The 14,570-nt window shown below is 41.9% G+C and overlaps 1 protein-coding gene across 2 annotated transcripts in view; it reads left to right on the top strand.

Moving 5' to 3' along the window:
* SYNPR (synaptoporin) overlaps positions 1-14,570 on the top strand; it is a gene marked incomplete at both ends in the record, with an annotated part of 313,384 nt that overhangs the window by 292,514 nt on the left and 6,300 nt on the right. For both annotated transcript variants that reach the window (XM_080810440.1, XM_080810441.1), the window contains one exon: positions 13,765-13,956. In XM_080810440.1, the coding sequence (XP_080666566.1) occupies positions 13,765-13,956 (192 nt within the window). The remainder of the gene's footprint in view (positions 1-13,764; positions 13,957-14,570) is intronic.

Raw genomic sequence — 14,570 nt, 5'->3', positions numbered from 1 at the left:
TCTGTCTTCTCTCCACCTGACAGAGTAAAGCCAAGGCCTATGTAGCTAACAGCCATCTTTTTGAGGAATGGCTTCTGCTTTGTAATTCAAATGTAATATTTTCCCTCACTCTCACTTGGTATGATGAGTGGCGAAGAGGCAAAGGAATTTTCCAAAGTCAGAGTAAATTTAAGCTGTGGATGGGGAAGTGCAGGATAATTTCCTTCTTGGTATTTTAGAAGTTCTTCATTTTAACCATCTGTTGCAGGCTGACAGATGGGTTGATATATGACAGAATAATGGGCCTTCAATTCTAGAAAGGCATAAGGAATGCTTAAAAAAATAGCAGCTCTTTTCATGAACCTAGCTGTACTAATGCTTGCTCACTTGCAAAAAAAGAAAAGAAAAGTTGGTGGGAGGGAAGTGTGAAATATAATCATAATCATTCCCCTAAACAGAAAGTTACTCACAATTGCCAAAGGTCAAATCCAGTAAGATATGCCTAGTCTAAAATTATGCTAACGTTTCCAAATCCAGTCATTTAAAAGGGCATACTGAGGTGGGTAAGGGATAATACATAAGTTAAACACACACACACACACACACCCCAAAAACCCTTCTTCCATCCCTGTCTTCCAGCCATTTAATTTTATTTTTTATAGGTGGCCAGTGTCATGAATTTCTTATATCTTTGAGATCATTTAGGAAGCACACAGATTTTTGAAATCCAGGTGAGTTCTCAAGGGACAATGTCAGATGTGAGCTCTCTGTCCTTTCTTCTGCCATGCAGTAGGTATATCTGAGAAGTCATACAGACGTAGACATTTGGCTAGGCACCAGGGACCCAGGTGATTAAGACTGTCCCTTCCCCGAGGAGCCGACAATCCAGTGAATGAAACCATGGGACAAGAATTTAAATAGCACATGCTGTGGACTCTCTGAGAATGGAACGATGATAGGGACATTCGCTGACCCTAGCAGTGGCTCATTCTCTAGGCAGAAGTCCTTCAGGTGGCCTTTCCGGTCTTCACACGATGATTCCAGCTCGTTTCCGGTCATGTGCTGCAACCAGATGAAATATTGACACATGCACCCCTGGTTCTTGCCCGACCTCCTCGGTGGTGCCAGACAGGTTTGAGGCTCTACCTGCAGAGAAACACTGGGTCAAACTTTAGATTGCGTTAGCAGTCTTTTTGCCCTATGCCTTGAACTGCAGCAGAGTGAATATTTTGAAAAGGACATTAGTATATAGATTAAAAAAAAGAAGTCGTCATAGCTGAACCCATGGTCCAGTGTCATCGACCAGGACAACAGCCCATGTCACTTGAACATCAGTCGTGTCATCTTCACCACCATCATCATCCCAACCATTAGTGCAACAATTAAAATATTCCAGTCTCTGTGCTTCCCATTTTAATTTAATTTGAAACCTCACCACAAGCCTGTCAGGTGGGCTTACATGTTACAGATGTGAACACTGAATCCCAGAGAATTTTTAAATCCCAGAGCAAGTCTGCTGTACTGCATTATCCCCAGCCATTGCATAGCAACTCTTCTGTGTCTTATCTGGGAGATAGCAGGAGCGCAGAATAGTAAGTTAATAATAGGATTATGTTTTCAAAGGAATATTTGACAGCCTGGATTTATCTCGACAGTTCCTTCCCACTCTAATATTATGTAATGCTGAAGGAGGAAGATGTGCTTTCTTTCCACTTGCAGGGAGGATGATGGCAAGAGAACACAGACCAGAGACCAGAGAGGGGCTGACTTGGTTCAGAAGGTGGCGCCTGAAAGGTCTGCCAGCATTTTCTGAGTCAAAATTTCTCTGAATAGCTCACTTGACATGATTTCCTATAAAATGCACCCGGTTTTAAATATAGGTCGGAGGGGAACCTAAAAATATTTAGACAAAAGAAGAAATTACTTTGGAATATCTGATGTTTTTACTATCCATGCCTCTACTGCTTGCCACTGTACGGAGAGAAAAAGGTAGTTGTGTGTTATCTGTTTTTAAAAAAGTGTGGTGTGTGTGGGTGTGGGTGTGGGTGTGTATATGTATATGTATGTATGTGTATACACACACACACACATGTATGTGTGTGTGTGTGTGTGTGTATATATATATATATATACATACATATATATATATATATGAAACTCCCAAGTTTTATATATAAAAAACTGATGGAGTAGGGTTTTTTTAACTTTATTTATTTATTCTAAGTAATCTCTACACCCAATGTGGGGCTCAAACTCACAACCCCAAGATCAAAAGTCGCATGCTCTTCCAACAGAGCCAGCCAGGCTTGTGGTGGAGTAGTTTTGATCACGCAGGGAGAGAACATTCTAGCCCCGGGCACATGGGAGAGATGAAGTTCAGTTCTGGCTGCCTTTGACTTGCAGCCTCCCCCCATGTGTCCTGTATGCCACACTTCCTCCAGATGTTTCGTCTATACACTGCCTGACATCTGGCATTTTCCAGATATGTTTACAGTGCCCAGATGCTTTATGTCAAGTTGACAAAGCTGGTGGTTAATTGACTAAATCTTAGCATTTTTATCTAGCTGATTCAATGGCAGCCCCCAAAATATACTGGAAGTGCTAAAAAATACATAAAAATAAAAAGGAATATCGGTAAGATGATCAGTAAGTGTCTTCAGGTTTCTGGATTCATCCTTGACTCACAATACAAGTGTGATTTTTCTTTCCCATGAGTTATTTTTAGATGTGCAAACTGGTTTCAACAGTTGACTCCCCTCTGGTCTAGGACTTGAGCATCTTACTTGTTCCTCTACTTACTGGTAGATGTGTCAAAACCAATAACCAACCATTTGGAAAAAGTGCTGTTTTCTGTATCAGCTAGAAACACTTCAAAGAGCGTGCAGGTCCAGAAAGGCGGGAATCCTCTTCTGCCACCATTTAGATAGCTAAAGACATCCCCTGCAGACCTCTTCACCTCTTTGGTGATTGGCTTTCCAAGAGGGAGAGGATTGCAGGTGAGCAGGTGCAGAGAACCGATAGCCTTGGCAGACATCCGAGCCACCAAAGTTCTCACTAACCGAGCACTATTTCCCTCCTTTTAAACCTTTCTTTGCTAGCAGAATGGCCCAGTGAATCTTCCTGGTTCTAACCAGTGTCAACGTGTATTCTTCTCAGGCATGGTATAAGCAGGTAGTGGAGAGAAGCCCCAATTCCCTCTAGACACCAATTCATAGACCTTCTAGATAGGTCATTTTGTGATGTATTTATTACTCCACCTGTACTGAGAACCACCCAAGGGACAAACCTAAAAGGATTCTAGATGTAACCAGATCTGTGCAGATTTCCCTGTCCCCCAAGAGTGGCTTGTGTCACGCATTGTTTTGTTTGTTTTCAAAACACCAGGTCCTTTCCCTGCAAAGCCGTTATCATCACCTGCAATTACATATTCTTTGATTATTTGAGTAAGGTCTCTCCTCCAACAGAGTGAATACTAGGGTCATGTCTGTTTTTATTAATTACTGTATTCCAAAGACCTGGCACCTAGTCGGTTCTTACTGGTGATTTGTTGAATAAATCACACCTGATTTATCTGACCATCAAAACCCACTGAATACTTTTCGATGCTATTATAGATTCAATTGTATACAGAATTTTCCTCTCTCTCTCTCTCTCTCTCTCTCTGTGTGTGAAAATTCATTGAGGGCTTACTGTGTGTCAGGCACTGAGCTGAGTATTCTATTGAAATAGCTCATGTATCCATGGCAAAAACCCTGTGAAAACATATGTCATTATTGCCCCTTTTTACAGACTGGAAAACTGAGGCTTCATTGAGTCCCTGTGCTAGTTAGTAACAGTTGAGATTTGAACCCAAGGCTGACGGATTCCAAAGACAATAGAATTAACTTTTATGTGATGCTTTGTATTCTAAAAACCTGTATGTAGTGAGACCTACCTCACAAATTCCTAGTGAAGATTAAATGAAATAATGCACATGAGGGCCTTAGCACAGTCTGTGGCTCAAAGTGAGCGCCAAATCAGTAGCAACTATTGCAAGCAATACTGCTACTATTACTACTAATTTATCTTGAACAGTTACTAATCTTCCGATATTCCTATGAACTTGTTTTGAAAGGTGCTATTTGCGGTGAAAAGGTTAGGCAGGGTCAATCAGAAATCAAATCATTTTTAAGGGGTGTCTTTAATATTGATTTACAACAACATTGCAGTGAGCTAGTGAAGACTGTGTTCATTCTGAGGTTGTCAAACAGCCAAGAACACCTCCCTCTTGCACAAAGATTATGAAATCAATTGTCTGTGACTAAGCTGAAAGGAGAGATGCAGAGGATCTTTTAAAAAGTCTTCTTTTCTTAAAAGAAGTGAAAAACAAGAAACAGGAAGCCCCAGTTTCATAGCCGAGCAACCACGGATCAACTGATAAAGTTCTCCGAAGAATAAACTAAAAAAGAAAAATGCCGTGTGTCAATCACAATCAAATTTAACTTAAGAGGGAAAGAGATGAAGTCCCACACTGACTCTCAAGCAGAAGCCAGACTCTTTGTACATGAAACAAGATGACTGATGACTACTCAGCCCTTTCAACAGAAGATCAGCATCCACTACCTCTCTCCTTTTGCGAAATTTCGATTAGTTGATGGTGTGACAGTAGTGCATTTTACAGTAATAACATAAAACGATCCAGGGGTGCCTCGGTGGCTCAGTCATTAAGAATCTGCCTTTGGCTCAGGTCATGATTCCAGGGTCCTGGGATCGAGCCCCGCATTGGGCTCCCTGCTCGGCGGGAAGCCTGCCTCTCCCTCTCCCACTTCCCCGGCTTGTGTTCCTGCTTTCGCTATCTCTCTCTCCATCAAATAAATAAATAAAATCTTTTTTTAAAAAATGCAGATTGTGCAGAGGAAGGAAGATGCAAACCACTTGAGGACTGGTACCCTCCTGTCCGTACTCCATCTTCTGAACAATACCTAGCCTATAGTGGGAAGATCAAAGATATTGGGCAAGTGACTAGGGAAAGGAACTGATAAAACAATGAACAAATGAAGAAAGGAATGGGATTTGGAGTCCAGTCGATTTGAATTTGGTGTCCAGTTCCTCTACTTACTTCTCTAAACACTCCCACCATCTGTGAAAGAAACAAAACAAAACAAAGCAACTAACCCCTACTTCCTAGGGCTATGGTAAGGCTGAACAGAGGTGAAACATGGAAAGCATTTTAACATCATGCCTGATACATGTCGGACCCTTCGTTAAAGCTACTTTGGAACATAAAGAAGTTCACCCTCCAGCAAGGGACACAGACCTTGGAGCTCAGCGAACCTTGTTTGCAAACAAAGCTCAGCAACTTAATGACTCTGAGAACTCAGCAGCTCACTTCACCTTTCTGAACCTTGATTTTCTCATCTGTAAAGTGGGGTCAATAATAGCCATCTCAGAGCACTATTAGGAGAATTAAAGGAAAAATGTATGGGACCCACTGTGTCTGATACATAGTAACTGCTCCATAAATGCTAGCCGTAAGTATTAATATGGCCACTCAATTTTTATTATGATCCAATAAAGTCATGGGCCTCTAAAAGCAATAGAGTCCTTTAATAAGAGATTAAAACCCAGATTCTGGAGCCAAACTCTCTGGCTCTGATCTTTCAAGCTGGAGTTAAGTAATTTTCCAGATGGAAATTCCAGATGGAATCATCTGGAAAACGGAACTGTATATTTCCTCCCATTTCCCCAGCCACTGTTCTGCACATGTCCTGAGCATAGAGAGGTCAAGTCAGATTTTCCCCTACATCTAGGCTAAAATGCAGTCCCCACTGTCCCCATAGGCCATCTCCTTCTGTGGGCTGCCAGTAGCAAAAGCCCAAGACTCTTTGGTCACACTGGTCTACTTTCAGACCTCTACCCGACCACTGGGTCCTTGCATTGGGCCACTGTTATCAACCCATATATGAGGTCCTACGGGCCAGGAGGGACGCGAGGGGCATGCTGGTCTGGTGAAGGCTCAGCTGACGGATGGCAACTAGGGTCATCTCAGACTCGAGTGCCAAGAGAAAAGGTGACATCAGTGACCCAGAACAGGAGAAGGAGCATCACTCTCACTGCAGATGGAAACGTACTTCTGTTTGTTAACTTTGGTTAAAGCTGTGCCGTCTAATACGGTCGCAATAGCAATGTGGCTATTAGACAGTTGAAATGTGGCTGATATAAATGAGAATGTGCTTTAGGTATAAAATACACACCAGACTTCAAAAACTTCATACAAAAAAGGGAATATGTCTTACCAAAAATCTTATATGTTCGGTTTTATTATATAAATACATATATTGTCTTCATATAATTAATTGTACCAGTTTCTTTTTGCTTTTTTTTTTAACGGGACTATTAAGAAACTCGAAATTACATACGTGATTCACATCTCTGGCTCACCTTCTGTTGGACAGTACTGACCTAGTCTCAGTGTTCCCTCCCCAGGATGGGACCTTATAGGCCTTTCCCAACTTCAGCCATCCTGAAGCTATAAAGTATTGGTATTACAAATTATTACTGTCCCCTCAGCTATAAATTATTTGCTATTGTTCTTTAAATTATTTTCTTAAACTTAAATATAATGTAATTTTGAAGAAAACCTTGTACCACAAATGGATACAGAAACCCAGCATTATTTGTCATAATTAGGAGATAGAAACATATCAGTGGGAAGTAGAGAGTACTGGATTCCCACCAGACACCATTGCTTGTATGAAGGCTCTGAGCCTGGGGCCAATTTTCTTTGATAAACAGGTGTTAAATATTTGTTAAATAGATGTTCGTGACAGATTGGCACCCAGCTGAGACTTTCTTCTTTACTCCTCAGATTGAAAGAGAATTGTGAAGAAAAATGCTTTTCTCAGCATTAGGGAGCCCAAAGTTATTTATTGCTATGTCTGTGTTCCCACAATAATGGGTAACTCGAACCTGAAAAAGTGTGGGCATAAGGGAAAAGTCACTCACAAAACAAGGTGCCTGATGCCCGGCATTCAAATCTCAGTTATTTGTGGGGACTGGGACACATCACTTAATTTCCCCGAATCTGTAAAATGGGTATAATTATCTTCAGCCGCTTGCAGTTATTGTGAACATCAAATGATCTTCTGCTACTCCATGTTAACAACTGAGGACATTCTCCAGAAGTCAGTGGTCACTAGTATTCATCATTCAAATGAAATAAACCTGTGAGCAGACAAGATTCTCTCTTCCAACACAGGTCCCAAGCTCTGTCCTGAGCTGAGCTTCCAGCTTGCTATTTGATGCTCTATTTCCTGGTTCACAGCTTCATTCCAGGATTCCTGAAAGCTGACTTACCAAAGCAAGTCCAGTTACACTGAGGGTGACAGTAACTCATCGGGCTGCCCCGTTTCTGGTATCGGCTCTCACCATAGTGTCAGCCACACAATAAACAGCAAAGCCATCGAAGAGGCAAAAGAGATAATAATGTCATGGGAGTTGAAATACTGAGAATATTTGCTAATAGATAGAAATAGGAAAATTGACCATTTTACCAATATCCGGGGAGGTATCCAGGGAGGCAGGTTTACCTGCTTCTAAAAGAGTAAGTTTGGGGCGCCTGGGTGTCTCAGTGGGTTAAAGCCGCTGCCTTCGGCTCAGGTCATGATCCCAGCGTCCTGGGATCGATCCCCGCATCGGGCTCTCTGCTCAGCAGGGAGCCTGCTTCCTCCCTTCTCTCTCTGCCTGCCTCTCTGCCTACTTGTGATCTGTCTGTGAAATAAATAAATAAATCTTTAAAAAAAAAATAAAAGAGTAAGTTTGCCATCACCAAAGATGATTCCCTTTTATGCCCCAGAGTGGTCCAGGACAAACATCTCTAATATATTAAATTACATTCTACTGTGAAAATGAGCTTGCTAACAGCAAATTAGGAGAAGTGGGGGCAACAAAACACATCACATCCAGCAAACGAACTGGAAACAGAGCACCCAGCCAGCATGAAGCCAGGCTGCTCCCTCTGCCTGAGGAGGCGGTTTTTTTGGATCCCTGAACACATCCTTCAGACATACTGCAGAAACACAGCCAGGCAGTGAGGCAGCAGTCTCTCTCCAATGTTGGTGTTCTTTAGGTACAGAGTGATACCACTAGCCCAGAGTATATTTTATAAACCACTTAATGAACCAGAAGCAAATCCACTTATCTTTCTTGGCTCCTCTTTTGTTTTGGTTTGTTTTTAAAGATTTTATTTATTTATTTGTCAGAGAGAGATTGAGAGAGCGCGCGCGCGCACAAAGAGGCAGAATGGCAGGCAGTGGCAGAGAGAGAAGCAGGCTCCCCGCCGAGCAAGGAGCCCAATGTGGGACTTGATCCCAGGACCCTGGGATCATGACCCGAGCCGAAGGCAGCGGCTTAACCCACTGAGCCACCCAGGCGTCCCTTGTTTTTTTTTTTGTCTTTTTTTTGTTTTGTTTTGTTTTGTTTTTTTTAAATCTGTAATATGGGGCTAATAACTTCCTATGACTACTTTTTGGGGTTTTACGGGGACCACAGAGTTCCCAAGTGTGAGAGGTTTTTTTGAAGCATGAAGGCACTCGAATGCAGCCTCCCTTCTCTATGGGAATAAAGACCACAAGCAGAGCCTGCGGAAGGTACCTCCAGAGGGTTAGTGGATGCACACGGTAACCTAGCTGCAAATGTTACAGATTTACCACCTGAGTTTCTTCCCTACACAGTCTTCCTGTTAGACAGACACAGGGCAGCAGCATTCACAAACACTGGGTCCTCATCTGCATCATCAGAAGAAAATCCCCTCTCAAGTGGGAGGCGTTTACCTCTCCTGATTCAGCAGATGGTGCAGGTGGACCCTGAACATGGCATTAAGTAACATGACTGAGGAACTTATCCCACCTTCTGTTTAACTTCAGGTCTTCTGGTAAGGTCATGTTAGTATCTCCTCAATATCCCTGTAACACTTGCTCATCTCCCTTTTAACAAAGATCCCAGGCTCTGCAGCCTTGTGCAAACATCCCCTGGTAGAATTTAAGGCATTTTGTTTTCACTGTGGAGCACTTATGTTTGCAATTGCCTTCTACCCATGGCAGGTTGTGTTGGTTTGACATTATAGAACACATATTATTTCCTTCTGAGATGACCTCACTTATGTAAAAAGGGTAATTTGCTTTAAGTGAAAGGTGAAGCATTAACACGAGAGTATGTGCATAAAATCAAAATTGTTTAGGTGGTACCAAAATGACTAAAATTTAGAGAACGCCAGCTAAGCTAATTATCTACAAAAACACACCAAAGAGCATCTTTCCCTCCTGGCTCATGATACACTGCAGTAATCAAGCCAGGCATTAATTATAAGGAAAGTATTCGCCTGTCTCTGCTTCAGTTTTCTCATAAGAAAAGCAGGGCTAACGTCAAGTACGGGTGTCATAAGGTTAATGATGTCTGTAAGTGCTGAGCAGAGTGCCTGGCGTATAGGAAGTGTGCGGTGAACGCAGGTCACGGCAGCTGTGGTTGAGGTTCTGGAGACAATTTCTAGTTCGGAACAGCTTCTGATGGACGCCCTGCCCCTCCCCTTCACGCTCTGTGCCAGGACCTGAGTGCATGGATCACGGCAGTGGGCTCCCTGCCCACTGGGTTTCAGCAGGGTTTGGCTAATGGGAGCCTCAGCAGGAGATTGGAAGAGAGGAGCATAGAGTCAAGGATTTGCTCCCATATGGCACTCCCGGCGAGCAGGTTCTAACTCAGGCTCCATGCGGAAGCCAAAAATTTAAAGAGTTCAGGCTAATATCTTCTTTATCTAGAACTTTTTACAAAATCTCATCTTCACACTTTGCTTAGCTGTGGAACACCTGGCACTTGAGACTACTTTCTGAAACCCTTTGCTGCGAAGCTCTCAATTCTAATGACATTTATGATTTGGTCTGATTATATAAATCCTGATGCTGTTGTAAGGACAAACAGAGCCATCTGAAATTCTGTCAATCAATGTCTTGATTACATTGCCACATTATTTTTATTTGGTCTAATTTAAAGTAGGGTGTATTTAAATATCCACAAGCTTAGGGGCCCCTGGATGGCCCATGCAGTTAAACATCTGATTCCTATTCCGGTTGGGGTCCTGATCTCAGGGTCATGAGATTGGAGCCCCACATCGGGCTCAGTGCGGTGTCTGCTTGAGAGTCTCTCTCTCTCCCTCTCCCTCTGTCCCTCCCACTCATGCTCTCTCACTCTCTCTCTCAAATAAATACATAAATTTTTTTTAATGCATAAGCTTACATAAAACAAAATAAAAGTCATCTCTAATCCTACGAGCACCACTTGGTAAACTCTTACACAGTGTTACATATATAAATGTAAATGTCTTGTCAAATTGGGACTATTTTGTATATTTCTTCCTTCCTTCATTCTTTCAATAAGTGTTGGTGGCATCTCTTGGGCCAAGATTCAGCAACGAGCAAAGTAGACCATTCTTGCCCTCACGGAGCTGACATCTTCCTGGGAGAAGCAGGCAAACGAAAAAAAGTATATTTTCACCGCTCACAACCATCTTATGAGACAGATACTGTTATTGTCCCATTTTACAGTGAACTAATCTGCAGCTTCAAGTCATCCTAGCAAAGTGCCCGAGAACACCATTAATGACTAGCAGGGTCAGGATTCAGCCCCAGGTCTATCTGACGACAGACTCTGAGCCGTAAGCTAGTACAGAAGATACTGTAATGCGATATATTGATGTCTCTTTGTAAAGTGGTACTAGGGGTAAAATTTTGGGTACACTCCCAAGTACAACCCATTTTTTCACTCTCAAGGGTACAGATCCTTGACTTCAATCATGAGGTTTGTTTGTGGAAAATGACGCCTTACTATTTGTCATATCTAAATTAAGCAGGACTTCAAGTCCAACTTTTGAACTTTTTAGTGTACTTGTTTTAAGTAAGAAGATCAATATTCCTTCAAGTGGGCATGAGGGGAAGTGGAGACCAGTCAAGCTCACAGGTGCCAGAAGCAGCTGGCCAGGCTTACACTCCTGGCTCCGTTACTTCCTAACTCCTTACTCTGAGCAATTTTACTGAATCCCTTAATGCCTCAGTTTCCCCATCTATTAAATAGGGACTGGATTAGCATCTGTTTCACAGTGCTGTTGTCAGGAGTAAATGAGTTAATCCATGTAAACTTAGGATAATACTTCACACATAAGAAGTGCTCCATAGGGGCGCCTGGGTGGCTCAGTGTGTGAAGGTTCTGCCTTCAGCTCAGATCATGATCCCAGAGTCCTGGGATCAAGCCCCTCATCGGGCTCTGTGCTCAGTGGGGACCCTGCTTCCCTCCTCTCTCTCTGCCTGCCTCTCTGCCTACTTGTGATCTCTCTCTGTCAAATAAATAAATAAAATCTTAAAAAAAAAAAGAAGTACCCCATAAATGTTAGCTATTCTTACTATTATCAACAAGTCTAAAAGTTTTTATATTATTTTCTCCAGTTTCCAATGGAGACGTCTTCCCATGACTCTGTTCTTGTTTCCCCTCCCTACCACCATTCTCTCAAGTCTATTTTTAATTATGATGAGCACAGATCATGACAGCTACTCTCTCATAACTGGGAATGATCGGGTGTCTGTAGCCCCTAACAAATATGTAACAGCAAGAGAAGAGTTCGTATTTTGCCTTTTCTTAATTCCCTCCTAAGACTGTGCTCAGTACCTGGCACATTCCTCAGAAATGACTGATTGGATGCATGCATGAATGAATAAGGTACCAGACTGAACATGAACCTAAATTTGTATTTGACAGAGTCAACCTGGCTTATTTATTTGTAACCATTCCTCCAGCTTGTAATTCAATCTCAAAACACTTGAGTCTCTTGACTCCAAATGTTCTTATTGATTGCTGTAGATATTGTATTTTTCTGCCTGTTTCTACCACCATATTCCAGAAACAACTCAAGATAGCTTACACGGATATGTGGAACACAAACTGGAATTAATTAAAAAGGAGAAGGGAAAAGAAGGGTGGACATATAAAACCAGGCTGGGAATAGGGCTAAAATACCCATACGATAAAAACCCTAGGGGTAAGTTCAGGGAAAACCATGAACTTTCTAGAGCCAACATGAAACGTTCAACCGGCAAGTCACATCATTTGCAGCAGCCCGTGGATGAAAAGGTAGCCATTTCTCAGAGGATTCAGCCACTCTGAGAAGTGGACAGTCTAGAACATTCTCCACAGAAGTCAGACCTAACATATAACCATCCAAAACAGCATCCTTACAGTGTAAGAATTCCCATGGTGTCGATCCTGGAATCTTGATGAAAAATAATTCAGTCATGTCATGAGGGAAAACTAACCAGAAAAAGTCAGATGTGCCATGCCTTTGTGTAGGAAAGAGACACAGAGCAAGTTTTCTACTTGACAGGCTTTTCATTTAGAAGAGAAAAAGAGATCTTTCTGTTGGTATAGCAAATATACTCTTTTCCTTTCCAGGTCAGTGTTTTTCATATACTAGGTAAGAAGGACACATTTTTATTTTAGTCAAGCATAAATACAGTAAATCTGTAAATAACCTATAAATAAATACAGTAAAACTGTCCTATGTTAGAACATGGTCTACTTCTGACTTGGACAGTGACTCCCATCCCCTGCCCTCTCTGAGTCATGATGGAGGATATGAGAAGTAGCCCAGAAAGCTCAGAATGTTTCTTTAAAATATTCATCCTCTTACATTGTAGGGTTGTTGTTTCATGTGAAAAAAGAAGCTTCTTTCCTCTGTAATCATAGCAGATGCTTTTCTAAGTCAGACAGATCTGGATTTGAATTCTGGCTCTGTCCCTTTCTCTATGTTACCTTATCCCTTTGGGCCTTGATTTCCTCATCTTTAAAACTGGTATTAAAAATACTGTCTAACATGAGGGGCGCCTGGGTGGCTCAGTGGTTAAAGCCTCTGCCTTCGGCTCAGGTCGTGATCTCAGGGTCCTGGGATCGAGCCCCGCATCGGGCTCTCTGCTCAGAGGGGAGCCTGCTTCCTCCCCCCTCTCTCTCTGCCTGCCTCTCTGCCTACTTGTGATCTCTGTCTGTCAAATAAATAAAATCTTTAATTAAAAAATACTGTCTAACATGATATTTGTAAGGATGATTTTATATAAAAATTATATAAAATTATCCTTGCCGATAAAAAAGCACTCAAGACATTATGGCTGATAATACTTCCCACTTAACACAGTCCCAAGCATACACTAGGTGACATATAAGTTTGTTAAATGAGAAAAAAAATGAATGAGCAAGTGAATGAATATCTAGAAGTCTTTAACAATCAGCAAATCTTTCCATTTGCAGTCATCATCACATAGTGGCTAAAGTCATGGGCTTAGGGATTGGCTGGCCAGGTGTGACTGCTGACACCATTACTGATTATCTGTTGGCATCTAGACAAGCCGTTCGATCATCCCCTGTCCCAGGTTTGTTACCTGCGACCAGGACAATGATAGGAATTTCCTCACAGGGGTGTTGCAGGAACAATTAGAGGAGAGCTTTAAGTACCTAGCATCATTCCTGGGACATAGTAAGCCTTCAATAAATATTGCCATTATTTATTTTATACACATATACATATAATGTCACAGAACTTTCTTTTATTTATTTTTCAACTTCTCCTTGGTTCCAGCACTCTGGGATCCAGGAATTTTCCAAAAGGCAAGCCACATTGTTGCATAAAGTAACCATTTCTTTTTTTTTTTAATAAAGTAACCATTTCTTTTCTAAAATTCACACTTCTTTCACTATTTTCTCTCTCTGTTTCTGTAGGACTTCATCGTCACCGTGGTCTTTTCGTTCTTGTGGTTGGTGGGTTCATCAGCTTGGGCGAAAGGACTGTCTGATGTCAAGGTCGCGACGGATCCCAAGGAAGTCTTGTTACTGATGTCAGCTTGCAAACAGCCGTCCAATAAATGCATGGCTGTCCACAGCCCTGTCATGTCCAGCCTAAACACTTCCGTGGTATGTTTCCATCTCTGCTTTACCTCCCAAAACTTTGTTTGCCATTCAAGGGAATAGAAAAAACATCTCAAAAGTCATCTCGGAGATTTCTTCCTCCAAAACTAGGCCAATGTAAAGGGCGATATTTCGCTCCCTGTGCAAGGTGATCCTCTGGTCATCAAGTTTTCTATTGTCAGAACCCATCGGCTTTAATGCCGCCAATTATGGAGTCTTAATAAGAACCCAGCAGGTATTGGCAGATGCTGCTTGGATGAGAGTCAAGTCAAAATTCTAAGCCAGAAGCAGATATAAAATCTGAACTTTAAGGCTGAAGCCTGCCAGAAGTTAAAAGGAATATTTGATGGCAGAGAGGTCTCCTGGGAAGAAAACATTGTTCAAACCGTACATAGCTAGAATACATCTGGTTGATTGTCTGGAGAAAAAGCACACAGACCTGGTAGGACACGAGAAAAACTGCATAGTATAAAAAATACTTAAACAGTTACGGTAGTTTTTTCACAGTAATTTTTTTTTTAATCTCCTCCATGTTCCTGCTTTAATTGCCTGGTAACTTTGGAAAAGCTGAACTAAATTAGTTGAACAAAGTCAAACATTATCAAATGTATAGCTCTCAC

The sequence above is a fragment of the Martes martes genome (assembly GCF_963455335.1).
Source record: "Martes martes genome assembly, chromosome: 1".
NCBI classification, from domain to species: domain Eukaryota; kingdom Metazoa; phylum Chordata; class Mammalia; order Carnivora; family Mustelidae; genus Martes; species Martes martes.
The sequence above is the reverse complement of the archived record's forward strand: the minus strand, read 5'-3'. Positions and strand labels throughout refer to the sequence as shown.